The sequence below is a fragment of the Anolis sagrei genome, chromosome 2, assembly GCF_037176765.1.
Source record: "Anolis sagrei isolate rAnoSag1 chromosome 2, rAnoSag1.mat, whole genome shotgun sequence".
Taxonomy (NCBI): domain Eukaryota; kingdom Metazoa; phylum Chordata; class Lepidosauria; order Squamata; family Dactyloidae; genus Anolis; species Anolis sagrei.
In genome coordinates, this window is record NC_090022.1 from 223,428,974 (window position 1) to 223,455,993 (window position 27,020).

Consider the following 27,020-nt stretch of genomic DNA (forward strand, 5'->3'; position numbering starts at 1 on the left):
ATTTCTGCCACTGGTACAAAACTTTCTGTTAAATGTCCAGGAACACATCCATTTCATTAACTGAGTTATACTAGTTCTTATTTGTACCCTCTTCCCCACAAACATCAACTGAGATCAATTTCTAATGCCAATTAAAGTCTACGTATTTTACCACTTCATCACATGGGCTTTTTTTACCCAATATAAGATGCATCCAGCACAGTTCAAGGACAGAGCCCATCAGATCTCATTAAATGACGTAGAGCACCTTTCGGTGGTGTTCCATCCCCAAACTGTGTTGAATGCATCGTAAGAAGAGGCAGGGAGAACATGGGAGATTTCTCATATTCTTGTTGCCAGCCATGGGGTGAGTGTGGTGGGAAGCTGGGCAGAGATGCCCCCCCCCCTCCGGTGTGATGAGGAAGGTGTCACTGTGGGTGATGCAGAGCATGAGGTGATGGATCTCTCTGCTGCCTGCCAGATTCACTACACTGCCTGGTGAATCCCCCTGCTGTCGCTCGCATTAGGTAACTTCATCTGATGAGGTCCCTAGTCTCTATTTCTGAGATATCACTAAATTCATTGGGGGGGGGGGGGGTTGGCTCCAGGACCCCTCATGGATTCCAAAAAAGTGAATTATTGTGTCCTGTATTACTTAATGGTAGTGACAGGCAAATGAACACTTCAGCTTGTTTACACCACCATCATTTATGTATGCAAGGTCATGATCCACAATCTGTGGAAGTTACAGATTCAGAGGGTCCACTGTATGCTTTGCTAAAGAACCAAAAACATCACAGAAGTTACTCTTTTTTTTGACCCAGTTATGATGAAGCCATTAAAATATTTCTTTGATAGTCTACAGAATCCTCTCAGGGAATTATAGCTACAAGTCACCCACTTAAAACAAGTAAAATCAAATCCTTGTGGCCCTATCCCTGAGGAACAAACAAAAGGAATACCCTTGGGCAAGCATGTTCTGCAAAATTTCCATCTGGCCACAAGATAATCTTGATCTATATTTAGATAACCTTAAGAGTAAATCCTCTTATATTCTTTGGCTTGTGGATGATTTCACTGAAAACAATATGATAAGTGCAAAACCTAATGGAGTTTTTTGTTCGTTTGGCTATTTTTCTGCTATTGCCTGGATAGATAGCAAAACAAAGAAAAGAGGAAGGAAAGGGCAATGGTCATTGCGGTGACAAAATCAGGACATTGTTGGAGTGCCCATCTTTGCATTTCTGACTGTTGATTTCCATTCTGATGCCAATTTATTTTTATAGTCTTTGGGGTTGCTCTTCAATCACATTTATGTGATAAACAATCCCAATTTACTTTCAAGTCATTTGGGAGCAAGAGATGGGAAAGATCTCTGTTTTAAGACCTGTGAAGAACTCCTGCCAATTTGAAACAGGCAATGGAAGATGCCTGAGGGCCCTAGCACACTATGCTTTTGTAGTGCGATTATTCCACTTTAAATGATATGGCAACATCCTGTGGAATTCTAGGTTTGTAGCTGAGTAAGGGCCAAAGGGCCATACTTCAGGAAATAAAGCCCGACTGCTCATTGGAGGGAAGGAGTACTTTCTTCATCATGAGAAGAAAGGAAAGCTCAGAGAAGACAATTATGTTGGGGAAATGGAAGGAAAAAGGAAGAGGGGCTGACCAAGGGCAAGATGGATGGATGGCATCCTTGAAGTGACTGGATTGACCTGGAAGGAGCTGAGGGTGGTGACGGCCGACAGGGAGCTCTGATGTGGGCTGGTCCATGAGGTCACGAAGAGTCGGAAACAACTGAACGAATGAACAACAAAGGGCCAAAGTCTCTCTTGTTGAGAAATCTAAAGGTCCCTCTCTAAACTATAAGCCTCAGGATCCCATGTTGCCATTGCAGTTAAAGTGGAATAATAGTGCTATAACAGTGTAATGTGATTGGATTGAGGATAGGGTTAGAGTTAGGTTAGACAAAGCCATCCCAAACCAAGGTTTCACTGCAATAATGTTAAATGCTTTAATTGGTTGGGCTTTTGTTAATCAAATTTGAAACAGATCTCATATTTCTTTTCTTTTCTCAAGCAGGCATCTATGTAGTGTGAAATACTGCAACTATGTTATTTCAATTAACTTGATGGATTAAACAATTAGTCAAGGCAGATAATTGATTTACTAATCTATTAATATGATTTACTCAGTTGACAATATTTATGAACCAAAGTAGAACTTAAACTTTTTTCTTGCTCTGCTAAGGTGTTAGCAGAACTGTTCATACCTTTTCATCAATTTTTAACAATCGATTTTGGGATGTTTTAGAATGGCAAAGAATGCACATGATGATGGTGGAGGCGATGATACCAGTTTTAACTTTAGCTGGAAAATGTTCACAAGCTGGGATTACTTAATTGGCAATCCTGAAACAGCGGACAACAAATTTGCATCAATAACAACTAGCTTTAAGGTAATATATGACCCACTGTTTACTCAGCCTGAGACCAAACATTAAAGAATATGATGTCACTGAATGAGGTTATAGAGTTGTTAACATGATAATACTGTAAAATCAATGCCCTTGTAAATCAGCAGATGTTTTCTCTTGTAATGCAGACAGCATTTTTAATCAAAACATGCCTGGAATTGCGTGTGTGTTATTTTATTGTTTATTTAATCTCCTCCTCCTTGGGAGGAGAAAGTGGAGAGCTGCCCTCTCCTGCCTCCTAACCTCTTCTGCAGCCCATGCAATCTGGTCAAAGAAAGGAGGACATGCCCCGCCCACCTGGAGAATTAAGTAGCTGGTGGGAGATGGTTCTCATTGCTGTACCAGCAGCAAGATGGGGGAAGGGGTTAGAAGGGAACTTCCATTCTGCCTCTTTCTGCAACCTGAACCTTAGGAGATATGGGATGACTGTTTAGACAACTGCAGCCAGTTCCAAGTGGTTTCCACTTGGAACCAGCTGCAAATATCTGGACTGTCTCTAACTGAGGGGAGAACCCAACTCCTGCGTCACAATGGGTAATTACATCACACACCAGCGAAAGTGAGGCATAGAAACCTTTTATCTTGTATTTTGGCAGGTAGACCTCTAATACTGCTCACAAGAAGCTAATTTTAAGATGCAGTAAAAATAAATAATTAAAATCAGTACTCAGTTGGTGCTCTACATTTGCAGGGTTCACTTTTGTGGATTTGATTATTTGTGGATTTGATTAATATGCTCTCCTTAGGAATCTCTAGACCCTCCAGTGTGATGCTATGAATTGTACCAAAAGTTGACCATGGAGTTGCATTGGTGGACCTAGAAATTCCTAGATATGGCACTTTTCAAGGGATTTGTAAGTTCTTCAGCATGAATTTGTAAGTCCTCCAGCATGAACTTCTAATAGATGCTAACTATAAAATCATGCTGTAGGATCTTCTCACAGGGATGTTCTCACAGGTAAAAAACAAACAAACATTTTTGTTCATAGTTTTACCAGTTTGGGGGGGGGGGGCTCTTGTACCCCTAACCCCAATGAATGTGGATTTCTACAGTATTGGTGCCATGGAAAGATAGCCATGTCCTGGATGCTAGTTATGCATATATTGAAAGGCTATGTGACATGAAACAAGCCCTCTAATGATGACCAGTGGGTGGACAGACTTATGTGGGAGAAGACAGTCTTTTTAATATCCTTGACATGGGGCATTTTATTCACTATCATATGTCTTGTCAGTCTGTTGATTTACAATGAATGCTTTTCTTGTTTGTTTCTAATAAGTACAGGAAGCAATTGTCGAAGAACAAGAAAGCCGAAGAGATGAGAACGTTCACTTGACCCGTTTCCTGAGAGTTCTTGCTAATTTCTTCGCCTTATGTACACTGGCTGGGAGTGGCTACCTCATCTATTTTGTTGTGAGGCGATCCCAAAAATTTGCTTTGGAAGGCCTTGAAAATTATGGCTGGTGGGAGAGAAATGAAGTTAGTTTCAGCTTGCTTTCTAAATTTAAATTGGAAGAAGTAGGAGTAGAATTACAATTAGGGGTTGGAAAAAATGTAATTTTTCCTCCAAAATTTACTGTCAATCATCACTTTGATTAGGGATGGGGTTAGAACATAGAAATGCAAGGTTAATTTTTTATAACAGAAGATATCTATTTCCAAATCTGTTTTTTCATCTTTTCTGTCAATCCACTGTGCACAATGCTTAATGTAATTGCAGCACCCCTTTGAAGTTTTTCATTTCCACAAGAACTACATTAGAAGTTAGCCTTTTGTTGGCCAGTATTTTGGAGTTCAGCTCTGATCATTTGTTGTACCACTTAGGGTTTCTGGGAGTTGAAATCCAAAATATATGTAGGAACAAATGTTGAATATCACAAAATTGGATGGCACCCCAATACATGTCTACTCAGAAGTAATTCCAGGCCTATAAGATTGTGGCATTAATTCCCATGAAAATACAATACACCTGACTTTGGATTCCACTGATTTGATTGAGTGGTAGTAATTTCCAAAAAATCTAGACCAGTGGTTCTCAACCTGTGGGTCACCAGATGATTTGGCCTTCAACACCCAGAAATCTTAACAGCTAGTAAACTGGCTGAGATTTCTGGGAGTTGTAGGCCAAAACACCTGGAGACCCACAGGTTGAGAACCACTGATCTAGACACACACAGAGAGATGGCAAGTGAAGTGATCTTTAGACAGTAGCAATTGGAGCCTTACAAATGTATTGGTTGCAGATAGTGGACAGATCCAAACATCTGTTTATCTAAACTTGTGCTTCTTGAAGAAACCCCACTGCCACCACCTTAACCTGACAATACAAAAAGCCCTTTGAAACTGAGCAGCAAACGTATTTTATAAATGATTGCAGAGTAGCCCCTACCACTTGGTATAAAAGGAATAGCTACCTCAGGTGCCAGGTGATGTGGAGCAGGATACTAGAATCAATATATAGGATGAAAAGATAATTATTTGTGCCATGTATCCTGGATTATGCTTCCTAAACTCCCATTACATACTTAAATACCTCTGGTGGGGTGAGAAATACTTTTCTACCAGTATTGTCAAAGTAAGATTCAGTGGTCATTCTACTTTGCTTGAGTATATTGAATTGAAGGGGTGCCATCTTATCCTTTGGCTCAGAGAGCATTATGTTTTGAGACACTTCTAATAATAGGGTCTAGAGGAGAGTTCTCTTGTTTTTAATCAGTTCAGACAATTTAACAGTATTTCCTTTTGCATCACATTGATGGTATCAGATGGATATGTAAAACTACATTTATGACAATTATAGACAAAGTAGGTATAAGCAAGAAAGTGTAAGGCCTCACTTACACTGTCATATAATGGAAATTGAAGCTGCATTGTATGGTCAGTGAAGCCTCATATAATGCATTTTCACTGCATTGAACTGCATTATATGAGAACACATTGACTAAATTACCTTGGAGTGTAATCTATACACATCTTCTATGTAGCAAAGTCTGCTGAGTTTGATGGGATATGAGTGGGTGCAGGACTACAGTGGAAGAGAATCTAGCTGAATGAAAGATACATCAGCAACCATGCAGGGAAAATTATGGCCAACTAGCTTTGCTGTTGTGAAGCAGGAGATAATTAATTTAGGCAAGTGATACTGGGAGATGGCAGCAAACATTTGGAAGAAATAGGGTTGGTCTACATGGATTGTTCTCTCCATCTACAATAACATTCTTTGGTATAGTAGTGAATGCTGTTCCATAAGCAATGGTGAATAATAATAATAATAATAATAATAATAATAATATTTTTATATCCCGCCACCATCTCCCAAAGGGATTTGGGATGGCTTACAAGTGGGACCACACCCAATAATAACAAGTTAACCAATGAAACACACTTAAAAACACCATCAACATATAACAACTAATTAAACAATTAAAACAGTAAAGTATACAAACATCATTTCAATTGATCAAAAACCAATCTTTATAATCAGAATCAGATTATAATGGGCACATCAGTGTTGGAAAGGATGGAGGCTGAGCATGGGCTTGCACAGAAAGAGATTATAGTGTCAGAGCTGAGGTAAAGTGCTGAGTTCCATCTAGCAGTTAACTAGGTCTGGGCACTCATAGACAGGGGGCTAATCATTTGCAAATGCACATTGGAATATCCACATTTTAAGGTCCCTGCAGAAAGTAGACAGAGTAGGTGGTAGCCTAATCTCCCTGGGGAGAGAGTTCCAGAGCTGGTGTAGACCCTAAGATCTCCTGGGAAGGCCCTGTCTCTCGTCCCCACCAATTGAACTTGTGACGGTGGCGGGAGCAAGAGAAGGGCCTCCCCAGCAGATCTTAGGGTCTGCACTGGTTCATAGGGGAAAATGTGGTCATGAAGATAGGCAGGACCCAATCAGCTGGTCTTTATATATAGCTCAAGAAGGGGCATACTTGCTCCTTCACCTCAGACTGTATAATGATGTGTGATAATCATAGGGGAGAACATATTTGTTCTTTCTTATTTGCAAAGAGGAAAAAATATGTCAACCTTTGTTTCCCCAGAAGACACTAAAACCTTCCAACATCAGTGCTGACTTTCATGAAACCTTCAGCTGCCCATATGGCCCCAACTCCATCTTCAGCTGCCCATATGGCCCCAACTCCTGCTTCAGAGAACAGGAAAATCCTAGAGCATGTTTTTAGATGCCCCAGAAGGCCATGGGGATACAACATGTCACTAGATTTAGGAGCCACTGACCAGGATTGTATTATCAACACTTCCTGAATTAAGGCAGACAACTAGGCTTTAATGCTTATTAGCAATGAAGTTGGAACTGAAATTCTTAGTACAGACATGAGAACAAATCTTCAGAGCACTTGCTATAATTACTTAGCTGTATCATTTATATGTTAAGTATGCTTTCAGAAGCATTGAGGTAGTGGCCTGATGTTTTTTGCTTCACACAGTTTCACAGCATGGTGCTAAGGGCTCCTTTTAAAAACAAGAGTGTCTTTTTTCATTGAAAACTAGGCCTCCAGCTATATGATTGTAGAAATCTGTGCATTATCATTAGTTTGTTACATTAAGGCTCTAAGAAGGCATTAAGATGTCACAGTGACAATTGAATCAAAACTATACATTTAGTTTGGAATTTACTTTCTCATTGACAAAGAGTAGTGTATTTTCTAATGCACCGTTGAGCTTTCCTTTAAAAATTTCCTTGAAGTCTGTCCAAGTCCTGAACGCTACAAGCACAGTAGAAAAGCTCTCAGATGTGATGGTGGTGGGATGGTTAACTGATTAGGCAGATGAGTCAAGGAGGTTTCCAATATTTGGGTGTCTCCTGTCTTGACCATGGGAACCCACAAAGCAAAAGGAGATACCAGGAAATTATATAGTTGGTCCAGTAGCTGGTCAAGCCTGAGAGACATCACACCTTCGGATAACTTCAGGTTAGTAAATTACTGCAACATTACTGAAGTGCAGCTAAGTCCTGACATAATTCTCCTGGAGCTAACAATTGTTCTGGTTTCATCCCTTTTTTGTGGATAGATCTCTGAACTTAGATCAGCTCATTGCTTTTTAAACTGACTATTCATTGCCTTGTTCCAATTAGGCTAGGAAGTGAAAATATGTAAACCCTCTTATTTACTTTCATGCTGTCTTTTTGGAGGAGTGGGGGTGGGAGGGTGAATCCTCTCTCATTGGTTCCAGTGAGCGGATGATATTGATGCTGTTTCAAGCTTGTACAGGCATAATGCCTGATCCATGGATGTGCTAATGAAGTGAGAGAGCTGTTAATCTAAAGTGGTGTTTTGGCCTTCAACTCCTAGAAATCCTAACAGCTGGTAAAGTGGCTGGGATTTCTGGGAATTGTAGGCCAAAACACCTGGGGACCCACAGGTTGAGCACCACTGATCTAAAGGCTCAAAGGCTCCTCCTGTCCTACAACTGGAATGCCCAAAGACAGTTCTTACAAGCATAAGTTTTGAACTGCAGCTACTCAAATCACCCAGACAGATCAGATGGAGAATGTTGGGACCCAAAATTACTTTTTCCAAGTTTTATCCCAGCCACTGGTCTAAAGATTTCTGGTAGTTGTCTTGTATCCTTAGGACTTTGTGAGATCATAATGTGGGTGTGATGATGGAGATCTTCCCACTTAGAATTTTTTTCTAGAAAAGGAAATATTTTATCCACCTTAAACTCCAGTATTTGGTGAGGATTAGGTTTCCTCTGTTCAGTATCAGTGCATGACAAAGGTTATTAATGAAGAAGAACACATACAAAACTAGGACAGGCTGCAGCAATTATATTTTACGTGAGCCTTACCACCTTGCTTTCTTTGCCATCTGTTGCATTTATTATATGCAAACTACTTTTCAAAACTCAGTTTGCACTAAAGAAAGTAAGCTGAGGGCAAGCAGAGAAAGTAGGAGGAAGAGAGAGAAAAGGGGGAATTTTAAAAGCAAATGAACACTGGGATTTACCAGACTAGGTCCCTGCCAAATCATGACATGTGAATGGTGTAAAAAACAAGAACAAAATATATGCAGTAACAAAAACTGATAATTTGAGCAGATACTGCTGACAAAGTGGAAAACATTAGCAAGAAAGTAATAATCTGTTATAAAATTAGAAGTTAAGGTCTTGAGATATCATTTTGAATTCTACCTCAATTTTTTATGTGTAATAAATAAATAAATAACCCACCCTCTAATTATTCTACTAAGTATGTAAAAATGCAAATATGCTTGCATGAAAGATGGCTTTTTATTGTTGCCTTCTGCAGGAGGGATGTTAGACGAGGCTATTATTACTGCACCCAGTGTGGGTTGTGAGAACATGATTTAGATTTACAAAACTGTTAATTCTTATCATTTTAATAGCAAGTCATCATGATTAAATACTCTTTCTGGTGCCAGCATGCAGAAGAATGCTTAAGAGTGGAATTTAGACTTGGCTGTTACTCTCAGCCTGGCTTGTAAACAGCATTATGACATTTAAAAACTGGGGAATCACAGCAGCTTTATAGACAACTGATTTTCAAGGCTTCAGTGTCTGAAACTAAAGATTGATCTTGATGGTGGTTAACCTCTTGGCTGCTTGTTCAACTTTATGTCAGGAGAAATCTATTTTTGTCACTGCTTTATAGTTTACTGATTTTTGGAATAAATTCATTTATTAATTTATTCATAATAGAAAAAATGGAGCAATTGATCCTGTGGTAGTTTGGTCACAATTAACAGTGTTGTTATGAACCAGGGATATGCAAGTAGGTCTAATAAGATATTTTGATGGTGAAAACTCCCATAATCTCTGATTATCTGCTGTGTTTCTTAGTTCTGTTGGGAAATGTAGGCCTAAAACATCTGGAGGACCAAGTAACTTGCTTTTGGTAGAAACAATACAGATATAAATTTCTTCCAGACTTCTTATGGAATTTTCTTTAAATCGGTTGAGGAGTTGACCAAACAAAACACATATATACATCTACATTTGCAGGTTTGACTTTTGTGGATTTGATTATTTGCATATTCGACTAAAGGTGTTCTGTCTAGGAATCTTTGGTTTCTCCAATGTGACCCTATTGTCAACGTCCTTGAGTCATGCTGGAGGACCCTAGAGATTTCAAAAAAGAATGTCTCTCTAGGAATCTCTGGATCCTCCAGTGTAATTCTATAGTCTACTTCCAGCAGGAATTGACCATAGAGTCATGCTGGTAGATCTAGAAACTCCTGTCAGGTTAAAAAAAATAGCAATTTCTTTATTCACATTTTTTCACTTTCATGGGGGTCCTATGCCTCTAACACCAGCAACCATGGAAAACTGACTGTAGATCCTGAGAAACCCAGGGAATTATCTCCAGTATTATCTCTGATGACTTCAAAGACAGAATGCTCTTGATGACTTAATAGATGGCTTAACTTTTTCACTCATTCATTCATTCATTTGATAAATGTTTACTTACTGAAACATATTTGTAGTGTTTCTGTTCCTACGGTCTCTAGGTCCATGTGCAGCTTTTCTGGCAATGGACCTGCTAGTAAACAGTACTATAAAGTTTTAGTCTTGTCATTAGAATGTAAACACTGCAGAGAAGACAAAGAAAATCCAAGCATTGATATTCATTTCAGCGCATAAAATCTTAATTTTAAGCATCATTCCACTTTAAAGATGACAAAGTTCAATAACAGTTTACTTTGCATACCAGATTTTCTAAGATGATCATCCTTAGAAGATCATAGGGGCATAACTATCAATTTTGTTTCCCATTCTGACAGGTGAACATGGTCATGTCCCTCCTGGGAATGTTCTGCCCAACTTTATTTGATGTCATTAGTGCCCTGGAAAACTATCACCCTCGAATAGCACTTCGTTGGCAACTGGGGCGCATCTTTGCTCTCTTCCTGGGCAATCTGTACACCTTCATTATTGCTCTCATGGATGAAATAAATCTTAAGGCAAGTGAAGCCATCACATCCACACTGTGGTTACTTTCATCTTTGTAGTAGGATATTCCATTCAGAACTCCAGAAGGGTACAAAGAGAAGACTTGTCCTTGGTCTACAGCTTCATGTCATGAGGCAAATTAAGTGTCCTAGGACAGGGTTGTTGTAAGTTTTTTCGGGCTATATGGCCATGGTCTAGAGGCATTCTCTTCTGACGTTTCGCCTGCATCTATGGCAAGCATCCTCAGAGGTAGTGAGGTCCTAGGACACTTTTGGAAGACTTCCTCCTTGCCAGACACCATAACATGACATACATTGACTTCCGGCAGGCCTCGTGGAGGAAGTGTTCCAAATGTTACACAGGAGACTTCCTCAAAACACGAGAGACTTCCTATGTTCTGTAGAAAACTATGGGGTCAAGCTGTGGCAGCGATGCATCCCCACATGGGATGGGGAAGCATCAGCTGTGGATGAGATGGATGTCGGGTGTGGGGAATGCCCCACTGATTTGACATGGGTGGTGGCAAATCGCCCTGCAGGACCTCATCCATGTTATGAGGTCCTTAGTTACTTCTAAATCAGCAAAATTGAAACCAATTGAACAAATACAGTTGGAGCTTCTTCTTTTTTTTTAAAAGGGATGTGTGGCATGGGACAAGATTCAGCAGAGCATCTTTGTTATTAAAACTATGGAATTCGGGGGGGGGGGGGGAAACATGTGTGGTATTATTGGTATTATTCCATTTTAACTGCCATAGTTCCACCATTGTAGTGTGGGGGGTGCATTAGGGTACTCTGGCTGTGAATTCTGCATTTCCCTTCTTAAATTGCCCATCCCAGGATTCCATAGAGTGAACCCAAGGCAGTTAAAGGGAAATAATAGATAATAATAATAATAATCTGTAGCCGTGCAGATGAGGATATTGTCCAGAGGCTGTTTACCTGCAGAAGAATGTCTACAGAGGGAAGACAGCTCTGAATTCAGTCCATGACCTGAATTCGATTCCTCATTCCAATTAGAATAGATGTATTGACTCCGTTTGTCAGTTGTGTGTCAATTGCACAAACCCTGTTGATTCAATGGATCTACTCTAGTTAAGGCTTCCAATAAAATTTGGATCATATATCTGATACACTTTTGGTCTTGTTAGTTTTGAATAAATCTACTGAATCAACTAGTGTATGTAAATTGAGTCTAAATTATTTCTGTTGGAATTAATTCTAACTTTACTTGGTTTTGGGACAAAGATTGTATCCACACTTTAGAATTGCATCAGTTTGGAACTACATTAAATACCATAGTCCAATGAGTTTGTGAGATATAGACTTCTCTGTCAGAGAGCTCTGGTGTCAGAACAAACTACAAATCCCAGGATTCCACAGATGGTGCCATTGCAGTTAAAGCATTGTCATACTGCTATACATCTGCAGTGTGGATGGTTGCAAAGAGTCTTGGATGCCTCTGTATTGAAGTATATGTGTAATAGTAGCAGTTTCAGCAGTAGCAATGGTAGTAGTACTGTATTAATAAGGGTTATATTGGTTTTTGAGTGGGTGGTTTCTTTAGACTATCAAAAATTTCCAGATGGTTTTCTATGTCAACTTTTTGGGTGGAAAGTTTCTGGCATTATTTATTATGCTCTAAGTTTTTAATTTTTTATCAGATTTATGAACTATTACTCTCATGTGGTAGGTACATTCACATTTACATATACATCCCCTGCTTACAATCCCCCCTGTCTTAACCATGTGTTTAGTTTATATGTGGTAAAGTGAGATGTTATGTTGGGGATCGGGGATGGGGTGGGGGAGTTGAAAAATAGCTTTCCTAGTTGTTGAGAAGCCTTGATGAGGAGAATTTGGACAGATGATATTTTTCACAATTTGGGACTTATTCTCCACAAAAAAAAACCAAACAAAACATCTATGGTATTTTGCAGCAAATACAACATTTCTGTCCACGCACACACAAATATGTTATCTGCATAGAAAACAGTCACATCCCCCTCCCGCAGATTAAATTCCAAAGTGTGAATAGTTTTGAAGAACGTGTTCACAGTTGGCGAAGAAATGGTAAAAATATTTATTGGTGCTCACAAGAAGAAAGTCTATGGAGATTGATGTCCTTCCTGAGAGCTTGGGGCCCCCTACTGGGTTCATTAGAGAAATGATCTCAACATGCCAATTAGCATTTATCAGCAGCTATTGCAGCCCTACTCTGGATGAAATATCAGAACATGTGCTGTTGGAGAAAACCTGTTTGTTTTTTTAAATTTTTTTTGGTAGCTGGAAGAAGAGATGATTGTAAAGCAGAACATGACCATTTGGTTAGCTAACCTGTACAATGGGACACTGCCTGAAAACGTCACTGGTCCTCCCCCCGATGTGGACCCTGCAGATGTCCCTAGAGGCCCATGTTGGGAAACCATGGTTGGGCAGGTAAGCCTGCTTCATGTTTGAAACAATTCAGGGCCAGTTCCAGACATACATTAAACCCACTTTGGAGCGGGTTTAAGAAACCCGCTCCAAAGTGGGTTTAAATCCACACAGGCAGGGGAGAAAATTAGTTTCTCCCTTTGGCTGTCCACATGCTATCCTGAATACTTCCAGGATAACATATGGCCATACACCCCCGCCCCCCCCCCCCAAAAAAAACCCTTGAAAATAAAAAGGAGACTCCCCAGGAGCTTCTCTTCCTACCTGAGGGAACATACCCATGATGCCATAAAACATAGGAGGAGCTAGGAGCAATTTGAGCCCCCCCCCTTCATTTCAGGTGTCATTGGTATATTCCATCAGAAAGAAGGAGAAGTCAAATGGCTCCTGGTAACTTTCCTTTTTATTTTTTAGCGTTTTGTGGGGGCAGGGTTGGGAAAGGGGTTGCAGTCCTTGCCATTGTCCAGGCTGAATCAGCCTGGAAAATGAGACTACTGTCTAGACTGCCCTTTCAAAAGTCTAGAACTTTTGAGGAAGCAGGCCAGACAGTCAAAGTAGTGGATTTATCCTTTGCCTTCCAAGAAGGCATGGAATAAACCCACGATCAAATTAATTGTCCACCTGGGTTTTCCTGGTTTGTGATGGATTAATTTGGGTTTGTCCAGGATGTCATCTGGACAGCCCCCTTTTTATTTCAGATTTTTCTGCAATAAAGTGTTTGTCTGGATGTGCCCTGGTTTTGTTTGAACCCATAGGATGTTTCTTTCTTCAGCCGCAAGATCATCCATTTCTCTGAACATTATTCCCACTTAACTTATGTATGTGATTAAAAAGTAACCTAAGTTTCTTGTAAAAGAAGGATGAACAACTTTGGAGGGTTCTGATTTCTGGAGGTCTACTTTAGTTTCAAGGAACTTGGTGGCTTTTGAGGGCTTGAGAAAACTCTATGTGCTCTTTTATGTCGAAATCCTAATTTTCAGCTATATAAAAATGTCTACAAAATGACCTACAAAATGACCACACTTTGTCCATCAATGCTACAAAGCAAGAGTAGGAAGCCTCTTTGAGTTGAAGGGCTGGGTTCAATTTAAAGGGACTTCTTTGGGTCTCATTCCAGTGGGCAAATGCAGAACTTTGGCACTAAAAATATGAACATATTTTAGCAGAAACACTTCAATTTTTTTAGACTAGGAAATTATCCATACAAATATGAGGAAGCCATGAAACACTATTATTATGGAAAAGGGGTGTAGTTTCCTGAGAAATAACAGCACAGCTGAATTTAGCCCCAAAACTTTAGTCCCTACATTTTTGTTGTAAAGTATCCTAGTGGCCAGTTACAAACGACAGAAACAAAAACCAATAGTGCATACCAATCACACTAATATATGAAACAATTTCCTTTAATTGCTTTGCCTGAAAAAGCGAAATACTGTTTTGCAGGAATTTGTCCGGTTGACAGTCTCTGACACAGTGACAACCTACGTCACAATTTTAATTGGTGATTTCCTAAAAGCTGTCTTTGTCAGGTTTTTCAATTACTGCTGGTGCTGGGACTTGGAATATGGCTTCGTAAGTATTCAACTTCTTTTCTTCTTTTGCCTCTTCCAATAAATCCATTTTGAAATGTTCTTTAAAAGAAATGTGAAGTCCTGCATCATGTAGGAAGTTCCATATATGAGTACTGCAACTGAATGAATAACAGATAAGACCTCTGAGCTATGTTACTGGGACACTTTGATAATGCTGGATGCTGCATTACTACAATTCTTCCAAAGTAATAATGCCTGTTCATTCTACAATTGCTCCTATACAATTGTGGGTTTAACTTTCACAGATGTGACTATTAGTGAATTGTTTGCTGTTATCCCCACCACCATTTTTCATAAAGATGTCAATAGTAGGCTTGGGCAATCCAGATTGTTATTTTCGTTACTCATTATTAATTCATATTTAAATTAGCTTACGACCCAATATCGAGCCAAGCAGGAATAGTGTGAGGAGTAATTAAGAATTGAAACAATTTCCCCATTTTTCGTAATTATTTCGGATGTCTGGTGCAAGTTTTTAAAACTCACAGTTTCCCTCCCCTCTCCCTGGTTGCAAGCGGTCGGCATTTACCCCACTTCCGGGTCCCTGGCCTCCGCTTAAGCGGATCAATTCCCCCTCTCCTCCTGCCGGTCACCTCACCTCGTTCCTCACTCTGGCCTGCATTGGGCAAAGAGGACACAGCAGTGCAGCACTCACAGAGACCTGCCTGTTGCCTGCCTAACCTCCTGCCTTTCTGGGCAGGGGTTAAAACTATTATTATTATTATTATTATTATTATTATTATTATTATGAATGGATGGCCATCTGTCAGGGGTGCTTTAATTTGATATTCCCAGCATGAAGGCAGAAGGGGGTTTGTTGTTGTTGTTGTTGTTGTTGTTGTTGTTGTTGTTATTATTATTATTTAGAATGAGATGTGTGGTCCATCCAAAACCAATCCGAAGTCAGAATGGAGGAGTCAGCACTCACACGAATCCAGTCTTTAAAACGCTTTAAAATGGCTTGTCTAAACCCAGCTAAACGTCTTCTTCCTGGCCCAACAGTTTAAAACTATTATTATTATTATTATTATTATTATTATTATTATTATTAAGAATGGATGGCTATCTGTCAGGGGTGCTTTAATTTGATATTCCCAGCATGAAGGCAGAAGGGGGTTTGTTGTTGTTGTTGTTGTTGTTATTGGGATATAAGGACAGTGTAGAAGGGGTCTAGGGACCCTTCCAGACAGGCCCTATATCCCAAGGTCTGATCCCAGGTTTTCTGTTTATCCCAGGTTATCTGGCAGTGCGGACTCATATAATCCAGTTCAAAGCAGATAACCTGGATCAGATCTTGGGATATGAGGACAGTATAGAAGGGGGCTATGGGCCCTTCCAGACAGGCCCTATATCCCAAGATCTGATCCAAGGTTTTCTGTTTATCCCAGATTATCTGGCAGTGCGGACTCATATAATCCAGTTCAAAGCAGATAACCTGGATCGGATCTTGGGATATGAGGACAGTGTAGAAGGGGTCTAGGGGCCCTTCCAGACAGGCCCTATATCCCAAGATCTGATCCCAGGTTTTCTGTTTATCCCAGATTATCTGGCAGTGCGGACTCATATAATCCAGTTCAAAGCAGATAACCTGGATCGGATCTTGGGATATGAGGACAGTGTAGAAGGGTTCTAGGGGCCCTTCCAGACAGGCCCCATATCCCAAGATCTGATCCCAGGTTTTCTGTTTATCCCAGGTTATCTGCAGTGTGGACTCATATAATCCAGTTCAAAGCAGATAACCTGGATCGGATCTTGGGATATAAGGACAGTGTAGAAGGGGTCTAGGGATCCTTCCAGACAGGCCCTATATCCCAAGGTCTGATCCCAGGTTTTCTGTTTATCCCAGGTTATCTGGCAGTGCGGATTCATATAATCCAGTTCAAAGCAGATAACCTGGATCGGATCTTGGGATATAATAGTTTTAAACTGTTGGGCCAGGAAGAAGATGTTTAGCTGGGTTTAGACAAGCCATTTTAAAGCGTTTTAAAGACTGGATTCATGTGAGTGCTGACTCCTCCATTCTGACTTCGGATTGGTTTTGGATGGACCACACATCTCATTCTTAACAACAACAACAACAACAACAACAACAACAAACCCTCTTCTGCCTTCATGCTGGGAATATCAAATTAAAGCACCCCTGACAGATGGCCATCCATTCTTAAAAACAACAACAACAACAACAACAACAACAAAAACAATAACAAACCCCCTTCTGCCTTCATGCTGGGAATATCAAATTAAAGCACCCTTGACAGATGGCCATCCAATAATAATAATAATAATAATAATAATAATAATAATAATAATAATAATAATGATAGTTTTAAACTGTTGGGCCAGGAAGAAGACGTTTAGCTGGGTTTAGACAAACCGTTTCAAAGCGTTTTAAAGACTGGAGTTTGGTTTTGGTTAGTTGTTAGTTTTATCAGCAACAGTCAACAACAGAGGGAGAGGGAAGCTTCAGAACTTCCCCCTGTCCCGTTTGGAGTTTTTTTTCATGTATTGCGCGTATAGCGCAATTGTGTCCACCATTAACGAATCGATTTGTAATTAACAAAATTTCGGAAATTTCAAAATTTTGAAATCATGAATTCCGGAAGTCCTCTGAAATTCGAAATGCTAGCACCCCCTAGAAACGAAGCGAGTTTAGAGCCAAATTTTTTCTTGATTGCCCAAGCCTAGTCAATAGCCCTTGAGTTAAGTCAGGCTAAGTTACCAGTCAAATCTTTGTATTATGGGAGGAAATCAAACTGGTGGTGAGAAGGACTACAAGAGGGAGAGGCTTTGGGAGGAGAGAAGGTGCACACATTTCCTTCATGTAAAGTGAAGAGATGGAGTGGGATGAGGGAGGTGAGGGTATGCATGTTTCTTCATGTATTCACTCATTTGCTCAGATGAGTAGGCAGGGAGAAGGGGCATGGAAAATGGGAGGATGTACATGTCCCTTTATGCCATTACTCAAGTGGATGAAGAGAATGGGAAAACAGGTGGTGTATGGGTCTCCAGGGCAGAGAGAAGAAGCAGGAGGAGGGAGAGAGAGCTGGGGCAGGCAGGTGGGGTGGCACTGGCTGTGGGAGGAGCACTGGCTGTGGGAGGAGGCCAGGCAGAAACAGGCTGCAGCAGCTGTTCTTATGGTAGTGGCATTCCCTCCATCCACCCAGAGACATCACCAACCTGTTTTGCTTCTGTCTCTATCCTGTCCTCTTCCCCAACCTGCCTAATTGAGTGAGTGCACAAAGGAACATGGATACCCACACTTCCTGACCCTTCATCCCTCAATTTTCTCTCTGTTTGTTTGCCCAAACAAGCAAATGACTGCATGAGGAAACATGTAGATGGGTCCAGTCACCATAGCAGCATGATTTTGAGTTAACTAGTTTGGGAATAGGGGGCTTAGAAATAGTCACAGTTTTCCCACTTTTGCAGGGGTCCTGTGGCCCTAACCCTTCTAAATGTTTAGGGCTGGCTGCACTTTCTATGGGAAGAGCTAGATAACCAAGGACAAGTCCTGAACAAGAAGTGCTTTCCTGGGTGAGAGCAAATTTGTCAAATTGTAATTGATGGATATCTTAGGACCGAACTTTACATGTTATCTGCACACACACACAGCATAATATAGCAAACATGATAGACAGGGACCTTATTTTTGATTTCATCTGTATGCTACTTGTTAGAACAGTACACACAATGACTTGTCTTTAAACATGGATTCGTTCTCCCACTAGAGAACGAATCCATTTTAAACCTGGTTTCTGCCTCCTGCAGAATTCTGGGGTTTGTAGTTTAGTGAGGTTGTTAAAGGCTCTCCCCTAAACTACAAACCCCAGAATTCTGCAGGAGGCAGAAACCAGATTTAAAGTGGATTCATTCTTTAGTGTGATGAGGTCCCAATAATGATTGATTAATGCCATATTCAAAATACATGATTATCTGATTCATTCAAATTCTAACATCACAGTTGAGGGGGTGTTGTATCACAAGAGATTCTAACAATGTCTCTGCTTGTCCAACAAACAAGACAATGCATCCAGGCAGGCATTTAAGGTTTATTTATTTATTTATTTCGTATACTTCTACCCCGCCCTTCTCAACCCACGAGGGGGGACTCAGTGCGGCTTACAAAAAGTCACGTCTTGGTGCCTGCACAAATACAATAACATATAAAACCAGCAATTAAATGGTCAACAATTAAAAACAATTAAAACAACAATATATCACACAATCAGTAGCCAATCTCAGACACAGCGTTCGCCACTCAGAGTTCAGTTCCTATCCATCGTCACAGTCCCTTATTCATCTGCCGGATTGCCCAAATGCCGGGTCCCACATCCATGTTTTTAATTTCTTTCTGAAGGAAAGGAGGGATGTTGCTAATCTGATCTCCTCGGGGAGTGAATTCCATAGGTGAGGGGCCACCACTGAGAAGGCCCTGCTCCTCGTCCCCGCCAATCTCACTTGTGACAGAGGCGGGGTCGAGAGCAGGGCCTCCCCAGAGGATCTCAGACTCCGAGATGGGATGTAAAGGGAGATGCGTTCGGACAGATACGCTGGGCCGGAACCATATAGGGTTTTGTAGGTCAAAACCAGCACTTTGAATTGTGCTCGGAACTGGATCGGCAGCCAGTGGAGCTGATATAACAGGGGGGTGGTATGCTCCCTGTATAACGCTCCAGTGAGCAATCTGGCTGCCTCCCGCTGGACTAATTGAAGTTTCCGAACAGTCTTCAAAGGCAACCCCACGTAGAATGCGTTGCAGTAATCTATCCGGGATGTAACAAGAGCGTGGACCACCGTGGCCAAATCCGACTTCTGAAGATACGGGTGCAGCTGGCGCACAAGTTTTAATTGTGCAAAAGCTCTCCTGGCCACCGCCAAGACCTGGGGTTCCAGGCTCAGCGATGAGTCCAGGATCACTCCCAAGCTGTGAACCTGCATCTTCAGGGGGAGTGTAACCCCATCTAACACAGGCTGTAACCCTATACCCTGTTCGGCCTTATGACTGACCAGTAGGACCTCTGTCTTGTCTGGATTCAGTTTCAATTTGTTAGCTCTCATCCAGTCTGACACAGCAGCCAAGCACCAGTTCAATGTCTGGACGGCCTCCTTGGTGACAGGTGAGAAGGAGTGACAGATTTGGACATAATCTGCATAGAGATAATATCTCATTCCGAAACTCCGAATGATCTCTCCCAGCAGCTTCATGTAGATGTTAAATAACATCGGGGACAGAATTGAACCCTGTGGGACTCCACACAACAACGGTTGTGGGGCCGAACAGGTGTCACCCAATAACACCTTCTGGGACCATCCCTCAAGAAAGGATCGGAGCCATTGCAGAGCAGTGCCCCCGAGCCCCATGTCTATGAGGCATCCCAGAAGGATACCGTGATCATCATTTTTATTAGAATCATCATTCCTTTTTCAGGGCTTTGGTGTTTTCAACAGCTGTGTGACAAACAGAAATTCAACAAAGAGACTTTTCTCCAGCACTTCATTTGTGTACCAAGGGAAACTCCCACCTGCTGATTGATTTTGCTTGTCATACAGCTGGTGAAGACACAGAAACACTTCAGAAAGAACAAAAATGTTGACAGCAATAACAAGGAGTGTTCACATTAAGAATATAAATCTTAGCTTAAGTTATGCTCTGATACAAAAACACATAACCTTTATCCCTGCTGGGTAGAATTGAAAATTGGCTAGTATTCTTTACATCCATAGTTTACTTCTTTCTTGCTTTCCAATATAATTTGGGAAAAGTACTTTTGAAAGTACTGCTAAGTAGGACCTCCTTGTTTTCACAATGTTGATGTTGTGAATACCTCTTTTGGACAAGTTCTCACCTGAATTAAAGGGTCATCTAACCCATTCTTTGTGAATTGCTTTCCATTTCCTATATAAGTGGATTCAGCAAAAGCAATGAACAGAAGTGACTGCTTCTGACTTCAATTTTCATGGTGTAAAAACTGAGCAGGGAGAAGAGGGAAAACACCTGGGATTGTAATCTTTGACTTGTTTGGGACATTTCAGCACTAATCAAACATAATGTTGCTGTGCATTTTGTAGCTTTTTAAAAATTAGAACTAAAAAAAAAATCAAAATGCTAAATTTAATCACAGCATTTTTTTCCAGAACTACAAAGAGCAAGAGTTTTGCCACCTGCCCTTGCATATTATATTTATGATTTGTTTTGGGATGTATTCATTCTTGCCCATGATTTTGTTTGCTGTGGAAACAGTCATTGTGTTATATAAACTGTTTTTATATTTTGTGTTAAAAATGTAACTGTAATAGAATCCTCACATGTTTCCCCACCAGCCCTCATACTCAGAATTTGATATTAGTGGGAATGTGCTGGGTCTGATCTTCAATCAAGGCATGATCTGGTAAGATTATCCCCCAGCAATATTACAAAACAGTTCTTGTATAATGTACCTGTGTTACGACATGTGTGCGAACTCAATTGTGAATTCTCTCATATTGCTTATTAAGTCTCTAATGTAAAATGAGGAGGAATATATCTGTCATTTCTGGCCTTGCATCTCTGTCTGCCAATTTTATTGTGTTGTAACTGAAGTGAAATCATGCATGGATGCTATAAGAGTAGCTGGCACAAACAGAGAGTAACAGAATGATAAATCATGCTCTTTTACTGAAGATATAGTGATGTAATTTTTAAACATTGGGTTTATTTATTGTATCAGGAGCGAACCAAACAGTTGCTTTGTTTGTTTGTTTGTTTTAAAAAAACAAAGTTTGCAAACTTGGCATTCTAGTAAATGTCCTTTGACCAGTAGCTGGCCACTTGGAGTGCCTTTGGTATTGCTATAAGAAGGTCCTCCACTGTGCATGCAGCAGGGTTCAGGTTGCATTGTAGTAGGTGGTCTGTGGTTTGCTCTTCTCAACACTCGCATGTCATGGACTCCACTTTATAGACCCATTTCCTTAAGGTTGGCTCTGCATCTTGTGGAGCCAGAGCGCAGTCTGTTCAGCATCATCCAAGTCACCCAGTTTTCTGTGTGCCCAGGATGGAGTCTCTCTTTTGGTATCAGCCATTGATTGAGGTTCCAGGTTTTAGCCTGCCACTTTTGGACTCTCAATTGTTGAGGTGTCCTAGTGAGTATCTCTATAGATCTTAGAAAACTATTTCTTGATTTAAATTGGCGTGGTGGCTGATATCTGAACAGGGGATGGGCCGGGGATGTCACTGGAGATGAACGTTGGGTGCTTGTGTAATACAGTGTAGAGAACCTATGACACAATGGAAGTTGATAACTGAAAACCCTCATAATGTTCACTAATGTCTAGTTTGGCCACACAGTGACTGACATCAGAGTCCAACATCTTTAGGACCACAAGTTTTCTAGTCCTTAGGTATGCCATATAATAGAGAATAAAAGTTAAAGCTTGTTTCTTGTTCTGTACTTTTTTCTTGTCCCTTGCATTTTATTTATCTTCTGTAATTTAAAAAAATCAGAGACTTCTGTGGGTTATAACAAGTAATTATAGAATCCTATTGCTTGACCACAAGGACCATCCAGTTTACCTTTTGGCCATGCAGGAATAGACAATCAAATCATCCATCACACATGACTGTCCAGCCTCTGATTGAAAACCTCTAGAGAAGGAGATTCAACTGCACTCTGAAGGAGCATATTCCAATGTCAAACAGCTTACTGTCAGAAAGTTCTTCCCAATGTTAGGTGGAATTTCCTTTCTTGTAGTTTGAAGTCATTTGTTCTTGTCTTACTTTATGGATCAGCAGAAAACAAACTTGCTTCCTTGTTGATATGGAAACCTTTCAAATATTTAAACATGACAGTCATGTCACCTCTTCTCCAGGTTAAACATAGGATCTCATCACTCTGATATTTTCTTCCATTTTCTCTCCTTTTTTGCACACTGGCAAACATTTTCTCTCCTTTTTTGCACACAGAGGCCATCGCATGATGCAGGGCCACTATCCTGCCAGCATACTCCATTCTCAGAAGTCTGATTCCAGAAAGTGGATAGAAGCAAGGGAAAGTGAAAAGATGATAGGGAAAGGCAGTAGGGTGGCAGGCCATCCCCAAAGATGGACCTCACTGGGAAAGAATGCAGTAAGATGGTTTCCTCACTCTTCCCAATTCTTTCCCTCACTTCCCTCCTGCCCGTCCATAGTCAGCTCCCTAAGCTGCCTCCCATAGGACATGGTTTCCAGATCTTTTCTCATTTTAGTCACCCTCCTCTGGACAATACCAATTTGTCAATATCCTTCTTGAATTGTGGTACCCAGAACTGAACACAATCAACTAATCAAAGCAAACAGTGGTACTCTTCCTTTCCTTGATCTAGACCCTGTGAACAATCACACTGTAGATTCATGTTCAGCTTGTAGTCTACTAAGAGCCATCTTATATTTGTGTCACCCATCCAATATTTGTGCGTTCCATTTTTTTTTCTGCCCGAGTGTAATACCTTGTTGAAATTCATTGTGTTACTTTTTTCTCAACTCTCCAATCTGTTGTTTTGAACTCTGACCAAATCCTCTGGGTATTAGCTACCTCTCTTCATTTGGTATCATCTGCAAATTTGATAAGTATGCCTTCTATTTCATCATCCAATTAATTGACAAAGATGTGAAAATGAACTAGGGAAAGGACTGAACCCAATGGCACCCACTGCTCACTTCAGGATGAGGAGGAGCAATTGGTAAGCAGTAAGGACCCTTTCTGTTCAGTTGGTCAACCAGTTAGAAATCCACTTCTGTAGAATTATCTAGCTCGCACTTTGTTAGCTTTTTTGCAAAAATATAAAGGGGAACCCTATTGAAGGTCTAACTGAAATCAAGATATTGTACATCTACAGTATTTCCTTTATCAAGCTTGTAACTCTATCAGAAAAATTAATATGATTGGTTTGGCATACCATAATGTTGTCTTTTCATTATCATGATATTCCTTTCTAAGTGTTTACAGATTATCCGTTTAATGTTGGGCTCTAGAATATTTCCTCATATTGTTATCAGGTGGAAATTTTGGGTTCTCAGTCCCAAACTGGGACTGAGAACTCAGTCCAAGTTTGGGACTGAGAACCCAAAATTTCCACCACTCAGAAAAATTCCTCTAAATAACTAGAACTAGTTATTTTTTCTAAAGGACCGCCTCTGTTTTGAGAGTTACCAGCTGGGGAATGTCAAGAGCCCTGGTATTTATAAACCCATCCTGAAGTGGCAGATCCCTACTGCATACAGTAGCAACTTTTTCTTTTCTTTTCATCCCCACAGTGAAATGCCTGGATGTACAATCATATCACAGCAATGTAGGTTTATTGTGGCTTCTTTCCAGTTCTCAATTCATGTGACGTTTACTCCCAGGCAGACTGACAACTTTCTCATCCCACACAGCAGCTGAGTTGCAAACTGCTAGATTTTCTGAGCAATTAAACAATTTTGGACCATTTACTAGCTTAGCCAATCAGTGCCATATGCTTCAGTGTCACAAATTAACACAATATAGGTGGACATTTATGCCTTTGCTTATTCATTTTGTAAATTTAGCTGTAACATTAAAAATATTGATAATGTCACAAAATATTTTAATTCATTTTCTTGTATTTTTCTTGTTTTTCAAATCTGTTACTGCACATCCAACGCCACTAATATTGATTCTGGTTGTCTGATATAAGACTCTATATACATGACATCAACTAACCAAAAGGGGACACTTGCTTGGATTTTTTAAAAAATTCTCCCAGAAAGTTTGATGATTTATATCAAAATCCATTGCCATATCTTGTCATCTTGTTTGCTTCATTTAGGTGAAATTCTGTTTCCCTTTTGCTGAGTTATACTTCAAATCAGATCAGAGGTAGGAAACATGTGGCCTTCCATATATTGTTGGACTGCAAATACCAACATCCTTCCTCATTGGTGATGCAAGCTAGATTGCTAGGATTTCAGTTACAAAACAGTGCAAAATTAAACACAATGGAAGGAAAGATAAAAGGCATTAGGTGAATAAAGTGTTTCTAGTTTAGGATCACTTTCACACAACAACAACAACAACAACAACAACAACAACAACAACAACAAGGAACATGGGTCAAGGCAGAGTACAACATGATAAAACAGTACACTATTGTGTTATAATGCTATGAATCTAATTTAATTGTCATGACAAAATCCTCTGGAGTCTTTGGAATTCTAAGCCCCAAAGTTCCAGAAATCTTCTAGTTTGCATGTTCTTCTTCATTAACAATTTTTGCCATGTTGGACAAAGTCTGATATTGGGTTGTTGTAAGTTTTCCGGCTATATGGCCATGTTCCAAAAGCATTCCCTCCTGACGTTTTGCCTGCATCTATGACAGGCATCCTCAGAGGTTGCCTGCCATAGATGCAGGTAAAACATTAGGAGAGAATGCTTCTGGAACATGGCCATATAGCCCAAAAACTTACAACAACCCAGTGATTTTGGCCATGAAAGCCTTTGACAATACATAGTCTGATAGTGTTTGAACACGTGGTATGGTTTTCATTTCTGAATGGCTGAAGGCTACAAGGAACACTCCTGTATGTTGATGGTATCACTGGCTTCAGCTAGTGGGAAACAGGACCATATCCAAGAGTGGGCAAGGGCACCATTTCTTTCTTTGCCTCCTTTTTTTTCTTTGTGTTTCTGCAACTGTTCTCCTCTTCTCTCCCTCTCCTCACCTAATGAATGGGGTTCCTGGTTTTTAACCAGAATAGCATATTTCAGCAAGGGTGGCTTGTTATGTAAACTATATCTGTTGAAATTATCTCTTCTGCAGTGCCACTAAAAGTGCAGAAGGAGACCTCTATTCCTTTATATCTAACTTTGCCAAGTGGGATGTTGGCCGAAATTGTCAAAGTTCTGAAGCAATTGCTGGCAGACAACTTTTGGAAAGTTGCATGGAATCCAAATGTTAACAGTAACCAACCTGTTACAAAGTCACAACTCATAGCTTTGCAGAATGGGATGGCTATCTATGGAAGTAGGGTTTAAAATCGTTTAATAGAAAGTTATTATTGTGTTTACTGGTGCAGTTTTATTGAATTTTTACATGTCTGAGCATTTAATTTCCTGTTCTCCAATCCAACATTGCTCTACAGAGTAGAAAAAAAATCAAGCCAAACAAACTATAAAGAACTCAGAAACATATAGATGAAGGATACAATTTAGTGACATGGGAGCAGATAAATGCTAGCTAGCATGAGACTTCTAAGACCAATAAGGTTTTAAAGACCTTACAAATGAAAAGGTTTTGTGCCATTATAGTCAGTGGGGTTTTTTGTGTGTGTACATGGAATATTATCTTGGAGGTACAGAGCTGCTTGTTATTATATTGATTTTCTAAGCATGAGATGAGCACAGTTATAACTTGTCCATTTTTATAGCTTTGGAAATAGATCTGTGACATCAAACAAGTGAAATGATTTGGGGTTTGGTGAATGGCAAATGTTTGTTAGCCTCAGATAGTGAGCAGAGATGGTGTGAAAAAGGAATAATAAACATGTAATAGTGATAGTCATGTGCTCCTTTTGTTACCTTTTGATGACAGGCTGTTTATTAAATATTTCTAGGATGGGTGCTTTTTATGCACCTTGCCTCCCTGCGATCAACGTCATCCGTCTCCATACTTCCATGTATCTGCAGTGCTGGGCTGTGATGTGCTGTAATGTCCCCCACGCAAGAGTCTTCAAAGCATCAAGATCAAACAATTTTTACATGGCCATGTTGCTATTCATTCTATTCCTCTCCACACTACCAGTTGTCTACACTGTAGTCTCCATTCCACCATCTTTTGACTGTGGTCCATTCAGGTCTGTTACTCTTCATATCTATTTCTTTGCTAGCTGATGGAGGACTGTTCAAGCGATAGCTCTACAAATTTTGTGGACCTTCTTAGGGAACTGGTTTAGCTTAATTTAAAAAGCATTGGGAAAAAAGTGTTGTAGGCATACTTCACCTGGAATTGCATTCTATAACAGCAGGTGTAAAGAACCACAATGAAAAATATATACTTGCAAGGAAGTGTCTCTGTTGCATTTCATGTCTGCATTTCATGTGCAGCATTTATTATGTTGAATGTATTTTTCTTTGTCAGGAGCACAAACACAAAATAACTTCATTACAGTACAAGAAGCTTTGGAAAAATTAATATAATAATGATGATAATAATAATAATAATAATAATAATAATAACTTTATTTTTATATTCCGCCACCATCTCCCCAAAGAGACTCGGGCGGTTTACAAGTGAGACCAATCACAACACAAGGTTTACAAAAAAAATATTTAAAAATATAATACACACATAACAATCTAATTAAAATAAAATTTAAAAAAACAGCAGAATATAAAACAACCATAAAATGAAACAAAACAAACATCAATAACCAGAAGGTCATGGACTGATCTTAACATGAGTCAGAGTGTGACAATTGCCTTAGACTGCAGCAGCAATCCAAGTGGCTCTTCCTGACTCAACACCTATTCCCATCTCATTGTGTATGTGTCATTCCCATCTTCCCAAGTTATACTGACTCAAATGCCAGTTCAATTTGGTGTTATTGTTATTATTATATTTATTTATAT

The 27,020-nt window shown here is 40.0% G+C and overlaps 1 protein-coding gene across 1 annotated transcript in view; it reads left to right on the forward strand.

The window, feature by feature from the left end:
- Window positions 1-27,020, forward strand: part of TMC1 (transmembrane channel like 1) — a 64,219-nt gene that overhangs the window by 26,703 nt on the left and 10,496 nt on the right. Inside the window, exons 8-14 of the mRNA XM_067465578.1 lie at window positions 2,293-2,437; window positions 3,741-3,935; window positions 10,226-10,405; window positions 12,680-12,832; window positions 14,273-14,401; window positions 20,743-20,810; window positions 26,006-26,245. Of these exons, the coding sequence (XP_067321679.1) occupies window positions 2,293-2,437; window positions 3,741-3,935; window positions 10,226-10,405; window positions 12,680-12,832; window positions 14,273-14,401; window positions 20,743-20,810; window positions 26,006-26,245 (1,110 nt within the window). The remainder of the gene's footprint in view (window positions 1-2,292; window positions 2,438-3,740; window positions 3,936-10,225; window positions 10,406-12,679; window positions 12,833-14,272; window positions 14,402-20,742; window positions 20,811-26,005; window positions 26,246-27,020) is intronic.